Source organism: Bos javanicus, chromosome 27 (assembly GCF_032452875.1).
Source record: "Bos javanicus breed banteng chromosome 27, ARS-OSU_banteng_1.0, whole genome shotgun sequence".
Lineage (NCBI taxonomy): Eukaryota > Metazoa > Chordata > Mammalia > Artiodactyla > Bovidae > Bos > Bos javanicus.
In genome coordinates this window covers 14,166,948-14,181,482 of record NC_083894.1, presented here as the reverse complement: position 1 = coordinate 14,181,482, position 14,535 = coordinate 14,166,948, and the positions used below count along the sequence as shown (strand labels likewise).

Sequence of the window (14,535 nt, the reverse complement as noted above, 5' to 3'; positions counted from 1 at the left end):
AGCAAATTGGAAGGTAACAGATCAAATCCTTATCGGAAAGCATAACTCATAGTTTTAACAGAGCCCTTCGTCCTTTACATGAAACACTATATTCGAGAAGAACAAAAACACATTTCAGAGTGCGCAAAGAGTTAACGACCAAAGCTTATATTCCCTGAGCAGCATTGAACCAGATTGTCACACTACTGCCCACCACGAGACGGCAGCTCCTATAGGGGTGGCAAGGGTCCTAAGGTCTGTTGCAATGGCTTTAGTTTTGAGAGTAGCAATGCAATTCATTGGGATTTTGCTCTCATTGCTGGGATGGGTTTTATCCATTATTACGACTTACTTGCCACATTGGAAAAACCTCAACCTGGACTTAAATGACATGGAAAACTGGACCATGGGGCTCTGGCAAGCCTGTGTCATCCAGGAGGAAGTAGGGATGCAGTGCAAGGACTTTGAATCTTTCCTGGGTTTGCCTGCTGAGCTCAGGATCTCCAGGGTTTTAATGTTCCTCTCGAATGGGCTGGGGCTCCTGGGCCTGCTGGTGTCGGGCTTTGGCCTGGACTGCTTGAGGATTGGAGAGACACAGCGGGACGTCAAGAAGCGGCTGTTGATCCTGGGAGGAATTCTGTTCTGGACAGCGGGCGTCACAGCCCTCGTTCCCGTCTCTTGGGTGGCCCACGTGACAGTGCAGGAGTTCTGGGACGAGCGCATCCCCGAGATTGTGCCCAGGTGGGAGTTTGGAGAGGCCCTCTTTATCGGCTGGTTTGCTGGATTTTCTCTCCTGCTGGGAGGGTGTCTGCTGAACTGGGCTGCCTGCGGGACCCAGGCTCCCCTGGCTTCCGGCCGCTATGCAGTGGCAGAAATGCAAACTCAGTGTGCATACCTGGAAAATGGAACTGCCCAGCCTTCAGCATAAGGCACTGAGGAAAAGAGAGAGGTATATCTTCCTTCATCAACTGGGATGGAGCACCTGCAGGAAAAAGGGGTCTTCGTTATGTAACTAACTCTGTGCTGCTCACATTTTCTCATCAGACAATGACTTTTCTATCCTAGATAGCTCGTCCTCCCCAAACCTGGGGAAATAAGAAAGAGGCCAATCTTATATCTAAAAGAAAATTGTTGTGGTAAGCATTACATAGGTATGAACAAAAGAAATTTCATTGATCTGGTTATTTCAATCGAAATGTAGTGGTGATTGTCCAAGAGAGTCAGCTTTAAGCTTAATGTGTTAATTTGGTATTAGAAATTGTTTTTGGTTTTGTTGGTAGCTGGAACTGATAACCTGTTTCCTCAAGGGAAAAAAAAAAAAAGAACAACTAACAATTTGAAATCCTTTAAGCATTCTGTACTAGCAAAACCACATGCTAAGCCTCTCCAAAGTACCATTTCCACAACAATGACTTGGTCTTTCTTGAACAGAGGTGGTTTGTGTTTAGGAAATTACTAGGAACCCTGCTATGCAGGACTTTATGAGGCTGAAGGTTTTCAGGACATTGTGATACTCTTGAAATTTAAAATACCAGCCAATCTCTTCTCTTGTCTCTTCCCTCAAAAGCTTCAGACTTTAAAAAGACAATTTCAAAAATATTTTGCTTGCTCTTCAGCTCGTCGGCTGTAATAAAAACATTCCTTTGTTCGATGAAAAGTTATAAGCATGGGGATGAACCGAAATGGACATGGATTCTAACCTACACAGTACTACTGCTGAACCTTTCTGCTGCATAATTATTCAGGAAAAGAAACAAACAAAAAATAGCAAGTGTTTATGCCCACATGAGTGTAGCTGTCAGGAAGGCACTGGGGGTTAAACAGACCTGAAACTTAGTTCAGAATGGTTTGATATGTTATGGGGTATATGTAGCCTAAGAGATTAAAAAACAAAAGTCTGATTTAAAGCCTACAGAAGAAATTTCTGTGTTTGATTTGGTTAAGAAATACTAGTGTTGAACCTATTTTTAAAGCTGATAACACCACAGCAGGCGTACTGAAATATGAGACCTCTGAAAAGAAGAAAGTCTGACAGGTGCAATTAGATAAAAAGCAGCAGGCGTTGAACCAAACTGTCAATTAAACATTTTGCCTGGAGACTTCTTAACTCTTTGATTTATCAGAAAGTTTGGGAACAGCATGAGAACCATTTATACATTCACAATGAGAGGATTATTACCAGTACATGTTATTTTGGGGACAAACTGCATACTACGAAATGCAGTCCATAGGACGTGAACTTGATCTTGGCCACACCTTGGCATGACTGGTTTGCAGAATTATTTCCCTATCCTTTTTCTGAAGTCTATTCAACACAGAATCGAACAATAGCAACTCTGGCAAGAATCCTCCTATATACACAATGAAAAAATCGTTTTGAGCTCTGCAAGTGATAATATTAATACAAGTGTCACACTTCTTTTCACAGCCACTGAAAGACAGGGGTGAGCCTGGCTAAGGTCGCAGGATTTTATGATGGCCTTAGTGTTTAGAGCAGTGGCACAATTAGGTGGAATTTCATTATCCTTGCTGGGATGGGTTTTATCCTGTCTTACAAACTACCTGCCGCAATGGAAGAATTTCAACCTGGATTTAAATGAAATGGAAAACTGGACCATGGGGCTCTGGCAAGCCTGTGTTGTCCAGGAGGAAGTAGGGATGCAGTGCAAGGACTTTGAGTCTTTCCTGGGTTTGCCTGCTGAGCTCAGGATCTCCAGGGTTTTAATGTTCGTCTCGAATGGGCTGGGGTTCCTGGGCCTGCTGGTGTCGGGCTTTGGCCTGGACTGCTTGAGGATTGGAGAGACACAGCGGGACGTCAAGAAGCGGCTGTTGATCCTGGGAGGAATTCTGTTCTGGACAGCGGGCGTCACAGCCCTTGTTCCCGTCTCTTGGGTGGCCCACGTGACAGTGCAGGAGTTCTGGGACGAGAGCATCCCCGAGATTGTGCCCAGGTGGGAGTTTGGAGAGGCCCTCTTTATCGGCTGGTTTGCTGGATTTTCTCTCCTGCTGGGAGGGTGTCTGCTGAACTGGGCTGCCTGCGGGACCCAGGCTCCCCTGGCTTCCGGCCGCTATGCAGTGGCAGAAACGCAGCCTCACCATCTACATCTGGAGATGAGAACCACTCATCTGAAACTCTAAGCCAGAAGGGGTCCGCGGTGTCTCCTCCTCGGATGATTTGGTAGGATTTCCTGGTTACACGGTCACCCATTCATTATACTTTCCATTTTCTAAAATGCATTTTCCTCTGTTGTTTCTGAAACTGTCATTTCTTTCTAAGGTGGTAAACTATTTTCTTCTACTCTGAGACCAAAACCATTCAAGACTTAATAGTCATCATACTCATTACTGGGGATAGGTTTTCTCTATTTTAAAATAGATTCAGTGACTGCACAGAACTGGTCAATAAAACATTATATTAGCACCTACACATCTTTTGAAGGTGTTATTCATAGAGATAAAATCACTTGGCAGATGAAAATGTTACTGATAATCATTGACTTCTTTTAAGTGTTTAAAATCATGTTATTCTGAAACTAATAAAAGTCTGGTTTCCCTGGTGGCTCAGTGGTAAAGGATCGCATGGGTTTGATCCTTGAGTTGGGAAGATCCCCTGGAGGCGGAAAGGGCAACCCAGTCCCAGTGTCTTGCCTGGGAAATCTCACAGACGGAGGAGCCCGGCAGGCTACAGTCAATGGGATGGCAGAGTCAGATGCAACTTAGCAACTAAACAACAAAAGTCTGGCTGTTTGAGTATACTAAAAGGGTCGCTGGTTGTCTGAAAGAACGAGAGATGCCTAAGGGGCACACACCATCTCCTTTTTAATTGCAGAGCTCAGTGCCTCTTTGGAGACCCGTCTGAAGCAGAGGGCAGTCTGGGGTTTTAAAGATTCATGTAAACATCTACCCACACAGATGTGCTTCTGCTTCTGTGCCCTGTGTTCTGGGGTAGACGGAGCAGCCACAGGGGCGCTGTGGGCCAGGACTGGGGGGTGTGGGCAGAGCACCGCCCCCTCCCCAGGCCCCTTTTAAAAGAATCAGTGATATACATGGTCCAGCCAATAGCTATTCACAACAAGCTGTGGGCTTGAGGAATTCTTCGTGAAAGATTTTATATTTGTTTGTTACACAGTTTGAGTAAACTTTTGTGTTTGTGCCAGTCAGGAAAATTAAGTGAACAATAAAGACACTGAAATAAAGTATTAGGCAATATGTATCTTTGTTTAAAAAAAAAAAAAAACACTGAATTTTTTTTCCCACCCACGAACACATGAAAAGTGCAGAAACCAGAGTTAATCTATGTGATGTATTTGCATACTTTTACAAACAAGACAAATTAAAACAGAAACATATTCAGAATTTAACCTGATTAAATATTTAGTTTCAGTCCTGAGCTTTTGATATTTAATACAATATAAAGTAATACCAAAAAAAGACTTTAAATTTATTTGATTTGCATGCTACAGAGATTCAGCTAAACTTTGTTCATTTGGCTAGCAATATTCTTTTTTGTACCTGTAACACTTAGATTCTGATATACAAAATTGTAATAACATACTGATAATTCAAACTTGAGAACTAAATATTACATTCTTTTTACCCTGTGAAGAATAAATTCTACCTTTAAAAAATAGTATTTATAATATTAAAATTCATGTTGTCCAGATGGTTTTGTGATCAAGTTATTAAAAGGTTTTGTCGCTGTGAATCATTTGGGTTAGTACAAATACGACAGGATTGTTAAAAGCTGCCTATAAATACATAACACTATTGCTGCTTTTTAAAGTGTGATAAAGGATTATATTAAAATAAGTTTGTCTTTCATGTTAGAAATGAGCAAATGCTGTAAAATAAAACCAAAGCATCTTGCATACAACTGCTAACTACCAGCCTGAGACAGATTTTATTCTTTTATGCTTGTCTGAAACTCTTGTGTAGTACAAAAAGTTAACAGCTAATCTGATGGAATTTATAAAGCTGTAGATATTCCAATATAGCCTCTTCTATGTCAAACATTTAAGATGGCCAGAACCGAACTATATATTAAACAGAACATAAATAAGACCGTAAATAAATAAATGAAGAAAATAAAATCGTACGGTACAACCACACATAATCCTATAAACATTTTCATGGTCAAACTGAGAAGCTGAAGACAGCTGACCTTCATTTAACTCTACATTAAATAAACTTTTGTTTCACATTTGACCTTGACAAGGAGGATTGGTGCTCTTTTTCCAGTTCTCCTCGGTCACCTAACAGGATGAACTGGGCCGCCTGCAAGGACTGTGCTCAGTCAATTCACGAGGCTGGTTTTTGTTCAAAGTACTGTCATGTCCAGTTATCACTTCAGAGATTTTTGTACATAAACGGTGGGGACACTTAGGAAAAGTCATTACAGTTCTAGGCTCAGAAACGGCTTGATTTGAATTCTGATTCTGAAAAAATGAACTTTCCAAAACATGTGTAATTGCTTTCAAATATAAATTTTTACCAACAAGGATTCTAGCTTAGGAATAGAACTCATGTTTCTTTTTTTATGGGACCCATTCCTTTAAGATAATTTTTTCATCTCTTAAAAAAAAAAATTGATTTCACTTGCTACCTCAGGCGGCTCACCAAACACTGCCTCTTCCAGTATTACAGCCCGGGTAGCAACTATGGCTTAACTTGCACAAAAACTATTTATTTTAAAAGCCTTATATGCAGGCAGGACTACACTGGGGATTTGTTTAAGAAGTGCTTGAGTTGGGTAAGCTAAAATTTTCCACCGGAGGGAACTTTAGTTGGTTCCCATTTTGTTCATCTGGAATATACTTTTTTTTTTTAACAAGTGACTCAGCCTTTACTTCAATTTAATAATCTCCCCAGGCACTCTCTTCTCTTTGCGTCCTAACTGCTTACCACAAGTTACATCCCTAAAAATGATGGCTGCAAAGAAACTTCTAGTAAATGTTCGAAGAAATCTGTTTACTGAAGTAGTTGGCAACCCCGATTCAGTCGACTCCCCTTCCCCTGCTCCTAGTTGCGCTGCATACGGCTGACGCGTCTCCCCTCGCACTGCCGGCACCGCCGTTCCTCTGAGCCCCGGGCCCCCACCTGCCTCTACCGGGTACCACCCGCACGCCCCACACCCAACCCGCCTGGTGCACGCCTGACACAGGGGTGTGACACTTAAACTCACGCCGACTGAGAGGCAGCGGCTGCTCACTGATGTGCTGATTCTGCTGTGTTGGAGGCGAACGGGCCTTCTTCCCCTTGCATCCCCCTGCCTTTAAAGTCACACGTCACGAGATGTGAAGTGTCGCCAGAAGGGCTCCTTTGCATCCTTACCCTCTTATACTCAGCGTTTTGTTTTTATTTTCTTTAGACACATAGAAAAGGACAAAAAGGAAGCTGTTCTCAGGACATGGTGTTCCGACAGAGGTGATGGAGATGAATGCGCCCCCTGTCCCACGTGGACCTGGGATCCTGCACTGAGGCTCCTGCTCCCGTGGAAGCAGCTGCTCCCGTGGAAGCAGCCGCCCCCGGGCACCCAGGGTCCCCTGCCGCCAAGCCTCACGGGGGCTCACAGGAGGACAGAGGAAACGCGAAACCGCCTTCTGCTAAACCAAGTTATTTCTCAACAGTCGGTCCAATGGGATACACGTGGGGTCCTGCCTCTATTCCATTTCTACAAAATAAAGCCCACTGGCAATACTGCACATTTGGGTACCGGGTGATCCCGTTTTGGTTATCTGATTTTTTTTCTCTTTTTTTACACAAATAAGAATTATATTCAAGGTACTTTACAAATTAACATGTTTGAAAATCTGATGTGAAATAAAAGCTCTTTAAGAGTTGACGGTTATATTATTACAAAACAAAATCCCGAACAAGACGCATGTTCAGTCTTTTGCCCTCCCTAAGAAATGAAGAGGCAGGAAACACGAGCTTGTCGGCGATGTGGTCACACGTCATCAGCAGACAGGGACGGGATGGTTATCTTCGCTCTGGTGAAGTAGGCAATCTTCTCCCTGGAACCAGGGGTGAGAAACACACCAGCTTAAACAGGATGCTGAAAATGCTCTGGGCCCGACAGAATCAGTCCCAAGGACGCCAGTGTCTCCACAGGCCTGGATGCGAGTTTTTGTCCTTAGCTAGAACTCCATTTAAAATCAAGATTGCCTTCCCCTTTGTCCAAAGGACCTGAGGGACAGCAGCAACTCTGTGGACAGAGGCAGTAAGGTCCCTTCCAGCGTTTCCAACCTCAGTTTTTAAATCATCAGAGGGGCGGGGTGTCAGTAATCTAGGCCTGCGTGTTTCTAGACCAGGTGGCAGAGAATTCCAGAGGCCAGAATCCTTACAGAAAAGTAGATGCTCCTGGGAAAATTCTTCAAACTCAATACTATGCTAAGGTTGGGGGCAACTTAATAAGTGATGGGTACCGGGACGAGATGGGAGAAGAGATGGAGCCTGACCATCGTAAAGGCAGATCCGCCTGAATCCCGACTTGGGCAGGGGTGAGTATGGTGGAAACAACCTCAGAGGCACAAAGTGCCTAGCAAGGGGGTGGGATGGTCTTCAGAGGTCAGCAGAGTGTTAAAGAAATAAGGTTTCAGGGTTGCAGTGCCACCCAAGGCAGGAGCAGTATATCTATCCTCTGTTACAAAGTCTTCACGTGGAACAGTCTGCTGAGGGGGTCCCCACGCGGGGCACGCTGGCCGCCGTAAGGAGGGATACAGATTAGACGGTTGAGGACGAGGGTGAAGATGCAAGGACTGAGGAGAGAAGCTCCAAGTCTAAGGAGAGAGAGAGAGAAGGAAGGAAGCATGAAAACCCCTGGGAAACTGGAAGGAGAGCTATTTTTGTGGTGCAGAGTCCTGTCCATTTGTTCAATTCCATGAGATAAAATGAAGAATTGAAGAGGCAGGTGAAAGTGGTCATGATGTCACTGAAGACAGACCTCAATACTGGGACCTCTGCTTTGACACTCTCTGAAAACAAATGTCTTTGGCTTACATGGTGCTTTTTAAACACTCAAATTAGTTGTCAGGGTCGTCACTTGAGATAGGTCACATCAAATTCCTGATTTCTACCTTTGATTCCAGGTGAGACAGCAGCTCAGGCAGTGTCCCCGGGGCCATGGAGGGACTTGGTGCCTGGAGGCCTCCAGGGCAGATGCCTTATCCCAGCCCACCTCCCTCGTCTGCGTCACCTGCCTGGTGATGTGCGTGCGTCTGGATGCTAAGGGAGTTGGGAGTGTTTACAACTTATTTGGAGTTTAGTAACTGCTGGGGTTGGATGACTTCCCCACTGGATTGTGTTTCTTACTCTCAAAGTGACCACAGCACCAAAGGCATGAGAAGGTTCTGCTCGCCACCCTGCAGTTCCACAACACCCCCCGCCACCCCAAGCAGCATCCTCTGCAAGTTTCGAGAGTGATTCTGGAGCTGAATGGAGACAGGAAAACGCGGACTCTTCAGGCCAGTATACTAAGAGGAGTCTGAGCCCACAATGCCCCCGTCCCCTCTCGTCCCCCTGGACTCACTCAGGCGACCCTGACCTCCCACTTCACCCTCTGGCACCAAACCCTATCCCTTCCCGTCCAGCCCCTCCACGTCACCCTGCCTCTGCCATCAAACACGCTCCTTAGGTCTCTCCCCTTCCACCAGGAGCTTCCTACAGTCTCCTCTACACCACACACACACGCACCCCCCCACACACATGCACACACACCGCCCCCCCCACAACCAATAAAGCCACACCTCTTCTGTGTCCCCCTCCCCACTCCACTGAAAGTGTCCTTGGATGGTCACATGGCCCTCTGTTCAGGGAATGTCAATCCTCTTCTTGCTGTTGTGTTTGACAACATCCTTCACCCTGCCCCCAGACCAGGACCACGCCCACCCTCTCAACCTCTCTGGCAGGTCCTTCCGACACCCCAACCATCTCCTCTCCTGGTCACCTTCTCACCCTTCCTGGGATGCCAGACCCACATCTGGTTGGGGAACTACTATATGTAGGATGCAGGCTGGCATTTTTATCTCCCACCTGATCCTTAATCCTGGCTCCAGATTTTTATCTCTGCTTGTTTACAGGCCGTGGTTCCCTGAGCTGCCCTACTGGAATTGTTAAGCTGGTACGTCCAAGAGCGGAGGTCACTTCACCCAGCTCCCGCCTGCCACCCGCTCCAGCCCTCCGTTTCCTCCCTCCATTCCCCCCCACCGCTGCTCCATCCACTCCCCCGACCGCCCCTTCCAGGGTCCGGACCCTGCGAGGTGTGGGCCCCTGGCGCTCACCGGAAGGACTGCACCTGCCGGGGCACCTTGTGGCTCTGCTCGCGGAGCCGGCACACGTCCTTGGACACCTGCCGCATCAGCTTCTCTGCGTTCAGGTCCTGCTTCTGCTCCTCTTCGGACTGCTCGGCCTGGCGGGGAAATGGAAGCACAGGGCCCCCGGGACGTTACTCGGAGGCTCCCGAGGGCGCGCTCTCAGGCCTGGAAGCTGCCGGGGCTCCCGTCAGGAGCGGGGCCGGGCAGCGCAGGCCGCGGGCACTTTTCTCCACGTCCGGGGTGAGGGGAGGGGAAGACACGCGCGAGCCCACCTCGTGCTGACCACGGGGAGCAGCCACTGGGTCGGGGCAAGGGGGAGCTTTAACCCATTAAAAAAAAAAATCTTTTGATACAGGCAATATGGGATCATTTTGTTACCTCTAGAACTCCTAGTAACCCTCCCTCTCAAAAAAAAAAAAATTAAAAGTTAAAAACTACTTATAGCACCATGTTCAAGAAGTATATACTGTTAACATTTTGGTGAATACACTTTCAGTCTCTTACTCACCTTTTCTTTCTGTCTCACGCCTTTTAAAAGTTGTTTATGGATATAAAACTGATGTACTATGCCAGAAAAGTGCACAGGGGCGTGCGGCTCAGAGAGTTTTACAAAGTGGTGCCCTTCTCACCCACCAGACTGCAGACACCCCGGGGGAGGGCAGGGGAAGCCCCAACCCCTAAGTTTCCACAGAGCCTCCAGCTGCCAAGAGGATGAGCTGTGCTGTGGCCCTCGCAGGGAGGCAAGTGTATATTGGGAGGGGTCACTGGAGCCGGGGTGCTGGGGACACAAGCTCACTTGGGCACCCATGGCCTCCCAAGTGGGTGCTCCAGCAGCGGGATTTAAGTGTGGCCCTGCCTCCTGGAGACCACTGGTCATGGTGGGGGCAGCGAGGGTAGTAAAGGAAATGGGTGATGAAATTAAGAGTCTTACAAGAGAGATCAGCTCAGGCCAGAGCTAGGCAGTTGGCACTAGGAGATAGGCAGGAAAACGGCTTTGTTGATGGCGCTGCCTGCAGCGAGCTGATGGGTCCTCCTGTCAATGGGACCCTTCTGGGCTCCTGTTATTAATGCAGGCAGCTCTACACTTTAGAGTCAAAGAATAAGGTCTTCAGGACAAGGTCTCTGGTTTACAGCCAAACTGATACAAACAGCAATCGTAGGACTAGGAGTTTGTTCTTTGGAAATGCTACTGAAATGAGAAAGGTGCCCCAAACTGTACAGGAGTGTTAACGTCCACAGGGTCCCGTGATTGAAATCTGGGAAGCCAGTGTTATGCCCCGGGTTTCAGGAGAGGGTAGGCTTCTCTCATAGCTCAGCTGGTGAAGAATCCGCCTGCAATACAGGAGACCCCGGTTCGACTGCTGGATTGGGAAGATCCCCTGGAGAAGGGAAAGGTTACCCACTCTAGTGTTCTGGCCTGGAGAATTCCCTGGATTGGATAGTCCATGGGGTCGCAAAGAGTCGGACACTGAGCGACTTTCACTTTCACTTTTCACTTTCAGGAGAGTGTGATTAACCTTCAGTGTACTGGGTAGGAGCCTGCCCCACAGGGAGGTCCAGTGATTTAGTCCCAGTCACGTTAAGGAGCTGGGCAGAGCGGGAACATGATCCTCGATGATTTACAGTTCTGGCTCCTCGCTCTGCCTCCTACGGGGCTTGTATGGTGCAAGAGGACACTGACTCTGATTCCCCTTTTATTCTGAGCTGCAAAACAGACTTCCCGCCATAAAGGAGGAAGGTAACACAGGCTCGGTGGCTCTCCGGACAAGGAAGGCTTTGTTGTGGCTTCTGTTCACGGCTTCCCCGGGAGCCGTATCTCTTATGACAACTGGCAGGCTCTTCTCTCACCGCTAGGCACTTTACAGCTACAGTGCCGAAAACCCCACAAATCCCCAACTGCAGGGGACAGGTGGATGTCAAGGGCAGGGGTGTGTGTGCACGTCGGAGTGTGCACTGGGGTGTCCCCGTATGTGTAAGGAGTGGAGGTGGGGTTGCAGAGCAAGCAGGAGACAGGCCAGTGGTTCTCACCGACCTCCATGGCCAGAATGCAAGGCACACAGTGGACACAGTCTCTAGCCGGGGACAGCAAACTTCAGAGACAGGAAAGAAAAGCTCATGACTCAGGTGACCTGCCTGTACACAGAGCTGGTAAATGCAGAGATGAAAAAGCATCTGTATTCAGGGGAGTCAGACCCTTCTCCAAAGGGCAGAGATACACGGTGCGCTGTGGCTCTTTCCTCTCTACGGTCTGATGCCACAGCTGCCACTGGGCAGGAGAAACACGATGGGAACGGACATGCTGGGTGTGAGGATCTGAGTGGGGTGCTGGGGGTGCAGGCTGGCACCTTCTGCTGGGAAGAGGCTTTGGGGTGCGTGTACCTGCTTCCCCGCCTGTCTCAGGAGCTTCTGGAAGCGCTCGTCGTCCAGCATGCCCGGCGGCAGGTCCGTCTCGCCCTGGGCCTTCAGGTCCTCGAGCTTCTGCCTCAGGCCCCTGAGGGCCTGCAGCTCATCGTTGAGGCGACTCTGCCGGGTCAAGGAGGCCTGCAGGTCCAACTCCAGGTCCAGGGAGGTCCGCACGGGGCACTCGGGCGCTGCCCTCCGGAGGACCGGCTGGCACACCGCCTGCGGGGTTAGAGCACGACAAGACAGCCCCGCTGCAGCGGCGGTCCCTGGATGGGAGGGCTCCGGGCTCCTGCAGGCAAGGGGTGGTGGCCCGGTCCCCAGGGAGACAGAAACCAGGCACCACCCACCCTGGAGCACGCGCGGCCAAGGCGAATGAGCCTGTACTGCCCTGAACAGCAGAGAGTCTCTGGAGTTGCAACCAGGGTGCAGCCTAGCTCAGCCTGACCAGCTGACTGCCCAGAGCTGCCCTCTGCAGACCGCAGACACATCGTGAGGAACTGACTCCGAATCAGGCACGCACCTCTGTCCCCGCAGCGCACGCCTTTGTCCATCACTTCTGTATATGCGGCTCAGCGGAGCTAGGGTCTGGATGCCCTCCTCTAACCAACGTCCTTCGACTCTTCCTACCTTACTTCCCATCGTCTGACACCCACTCTCGCCCCTGAGTCACTGTGTTCCTTCTGGGGCCAAGCTTATCCGCTTATCAAGAAATAATCACTGACTGTGTATGAGTGAGACCCCTGCTGGGGGTCTGTAGGCAAAACAAACACTAGGAGGAGAAGACATGATTTCTGACCTTGAGGAATTGGTTTAGAGGATGATGCTGAGAGAGTCAATTCCTAGGCAGGTTGATAAGAAGTCCGGGTCCCGAGGAGGAGAAAAGGGTCTGGGGCTCTCAAAATGGAGATAGGGGTCTGGAATTCTCAAGGAGGAGGAAAGGACAAACTTCTTTTTGTTTCCCCTACATTTCTTAGTCTTAGTCACATAAAGTTTTTTTTCTTTAAGCCCCCAACTGATGATTACACAACAAACAACTCAGTTTAAACTCTATACTAAGGATTATATAACAACAATGTATCCTGCTTGAGGACAGTTTCTCCTTCCTGAAAACCTTCTGGCTAATCCTATTATCTTAAAATGTAAATTATGGGAGTGGGTCTAGTAAGATCTTTATTCATTTATTTATTTTTAAATTTTATTTTATTTTTAAACTTTACATAATTGTATTAGTTTTGCCAAATATCAAAATGAATCCGCCACAGCTAGTAAGATCTTTACAACCTTGAGACATTGTTTTGATTTATTGTAATAACTAATTTAAAAAGTACGTAACTCCCTTGCTAACACTAGCTAAGGGGCACTCTCGTCCCCCTTCTGATGTCTGTGTCAGAAGCTTTCTCTGTTGCTTTTTTTACTTTAATAAAACTCTGCTATACAAAAACTCTTGAGTGATCAAGCCTGGTCCCGGAGTTAAATCTTCTTCGGAGACCACGAATCCGACATTGTTTGGCTATCATCTTGGGGGCTCATCTGGGATCTTCAGGACAAGGGAAGAGCTCTCAGAGCTCTAGCCTCTGCTTTCTCAGTATGCACGTTTTCCACTTTACTAACTCTACGGCGTGCTTGTGTGAATGAATGACACGCCCTGCGCCAAGCAAGTGATGAGCCCTGCTCTGCGGTTTCGTGGTGCCTCGTAATGACTGAAGGCAGCCCCCAAAAGGGGAGTCTTGTCGGGGTTTATACCGATCTGCCAATGCCAAGAAACACCCAAGGTCCCTGTGAGGACAGCGGCCAGAGATGGGCAAAGCGTGTGCACCGAACTTTCCTTCCTCGGTCACCTTTTCCTGGTCTCTTGGACCACTTTGTAATTGCGTGGGGAATCAGAACTACTAACATAATCTGCTGGACCACAGACTTTCAGTGGATTGTGATTCGCGCCATTACTATGTACTTTTACTTAGACCCTAAGCTTGATAGTCACGGAAGCGCCTAGCCTTGCTAGGAGCCGAAAGTTACAGGAGCACATTTGGGAGAGGCGAACTCCAGCTCCAGGAACGTCTCTCAGGCTAGAGGTCACTCTCCTGGCTGCCGGCCTCAGGGGCCAGCGACCTGAAAGCGAGTCTTTGTCACGGCTGTGTTTCCTATCTATGTGGATAGAAGCACTGCTGGTCTTTGAGGACACAGAATGGGAATCGCAGGATCTGGTCAGATTGGAAGTGCAGTGGGCTTCTTCCTTTGGTAGCGCTAGCTCTTAGCAGACCAGAGGAGGTTCTCCGGTGGCTTTTGTCTCAACTCCCTAGATACTCCTTTTGTGAAATCTGTGGAAATGAACTGGAAGGATTGGCCCTAATAGCTCAAGGACAAAAATCACTTTTTCCTTGCTGGCCAGCCCTCCACCACCTCTTTTGCTATCACATATCCTGGCATGGAGACACTCAGAAGGGACATCCTGATTGTCGTTCATCCCTCTATGACTCTCTGCTTCTACCGCGGTCAGGACTGTACTCAGGAATGCGCAGAGGCACATAAAGACGGATGCTTCCCCTAGGAGTCCTAGCTTGGCAAACATTCTGGGAAAACTACTCTGCTCCACCCCGGGGGGCATCAGGGAAGAAGGCAAATCACACCGAGGTCTTGGTGGTGGGGAACTAAGTCAGTCTGGGATGCCATCAGGTCTACCCCTGGCGCATCTCCACCCCGCCTCGGTGGTAGAACCGGGAGGGAAGAGTAAGATGCCTGCGTTGGTAACGGACAGACTATGTCCGACCAGAGAAGGAAAGCTTCGGTGGAGAGTCTGTCTACACCCCCATCTAGAGCAGGGAAGGACGCTTCTGGTTGAAAA

The 14,535-nt window shown here is 48.3% G+C and overlaps 3 protein-coding genes across 4 annotated transcripts in view; 2 read left to right on the top strand and 1 right to left on the bottom strand.

Moving 5' to 3' along the window:
- Window positions 1-228: 228 nt before the first annotated feature.
- Window positions 229-2,129, top strand: LOC133239854 (putative claudin-24). The gene has a single exon (XM_061404125.1). It carries the CDS (start codon window positions 245-247, stop codon window positions 905-907), a length of 663 nt encoding a protein of 220 aa, XP_061260109.1. The 5' UTR covers window positions 229-244; the 3' UTR covers window positions 908-2,129.
- Window positions 2,130-2,349: 220 nt separating this feature from the next.
- On the top strand, window positions 2,350-6,818 carry CLDN22 (claudin 22). 2 transcript variants are annotated; one of them, XM_061404122.1, is made up of 2 exons: window positions 2,350-2,930; window positions 6,347-6,818. In XM_061404122.1, exons 1-2 carry the CDS (start codon window positions 2,452-2,454, stop codon window positions 6,696-6,698), a joined length of 831 nt encoding a protein of 276 aa, XP_061260106.1. In that variant the 5' UTR covers window positions 2,350-2,451; the 3' UTR covers window positions 6,699-6,818. The 2 variants fall into 2 exon arrangements, with proteins under 2 accessions (XP_061260106.1, XP_061260107.1); XM_061404123.1 differs by having other exon boundaries at window positions 2,350-3,157.
- WWC2 (WW and C2 domain containing 2) overlaps window positions 4,177-14,535 on the bottom strand; it is a 152,751-nt gene continuing 142,392 nt past the window's right edge. Inside the window, exons 21-23 of the mRNA XM_061404121.1 lie at window positions 11,670-11,912; window positions 9,258-9,385; window positions 4,177-6,992 (exon numbers count right to left, since the gene is read on the bottom strand). Of these exons, the coding sequence (XP_061260105.1) occupies window positions 6,926-6,992; window positions 9,258-9,385; window positions 11,670-11,912 (438 nt within the window). The 3' untranslated portion in view covers window positions 4,177-6,925. The remainder of the gene's footprint in view (window positions 6,993-9,257; window positions 9,386-11,669; window positions 11,913-14,535) is intronic.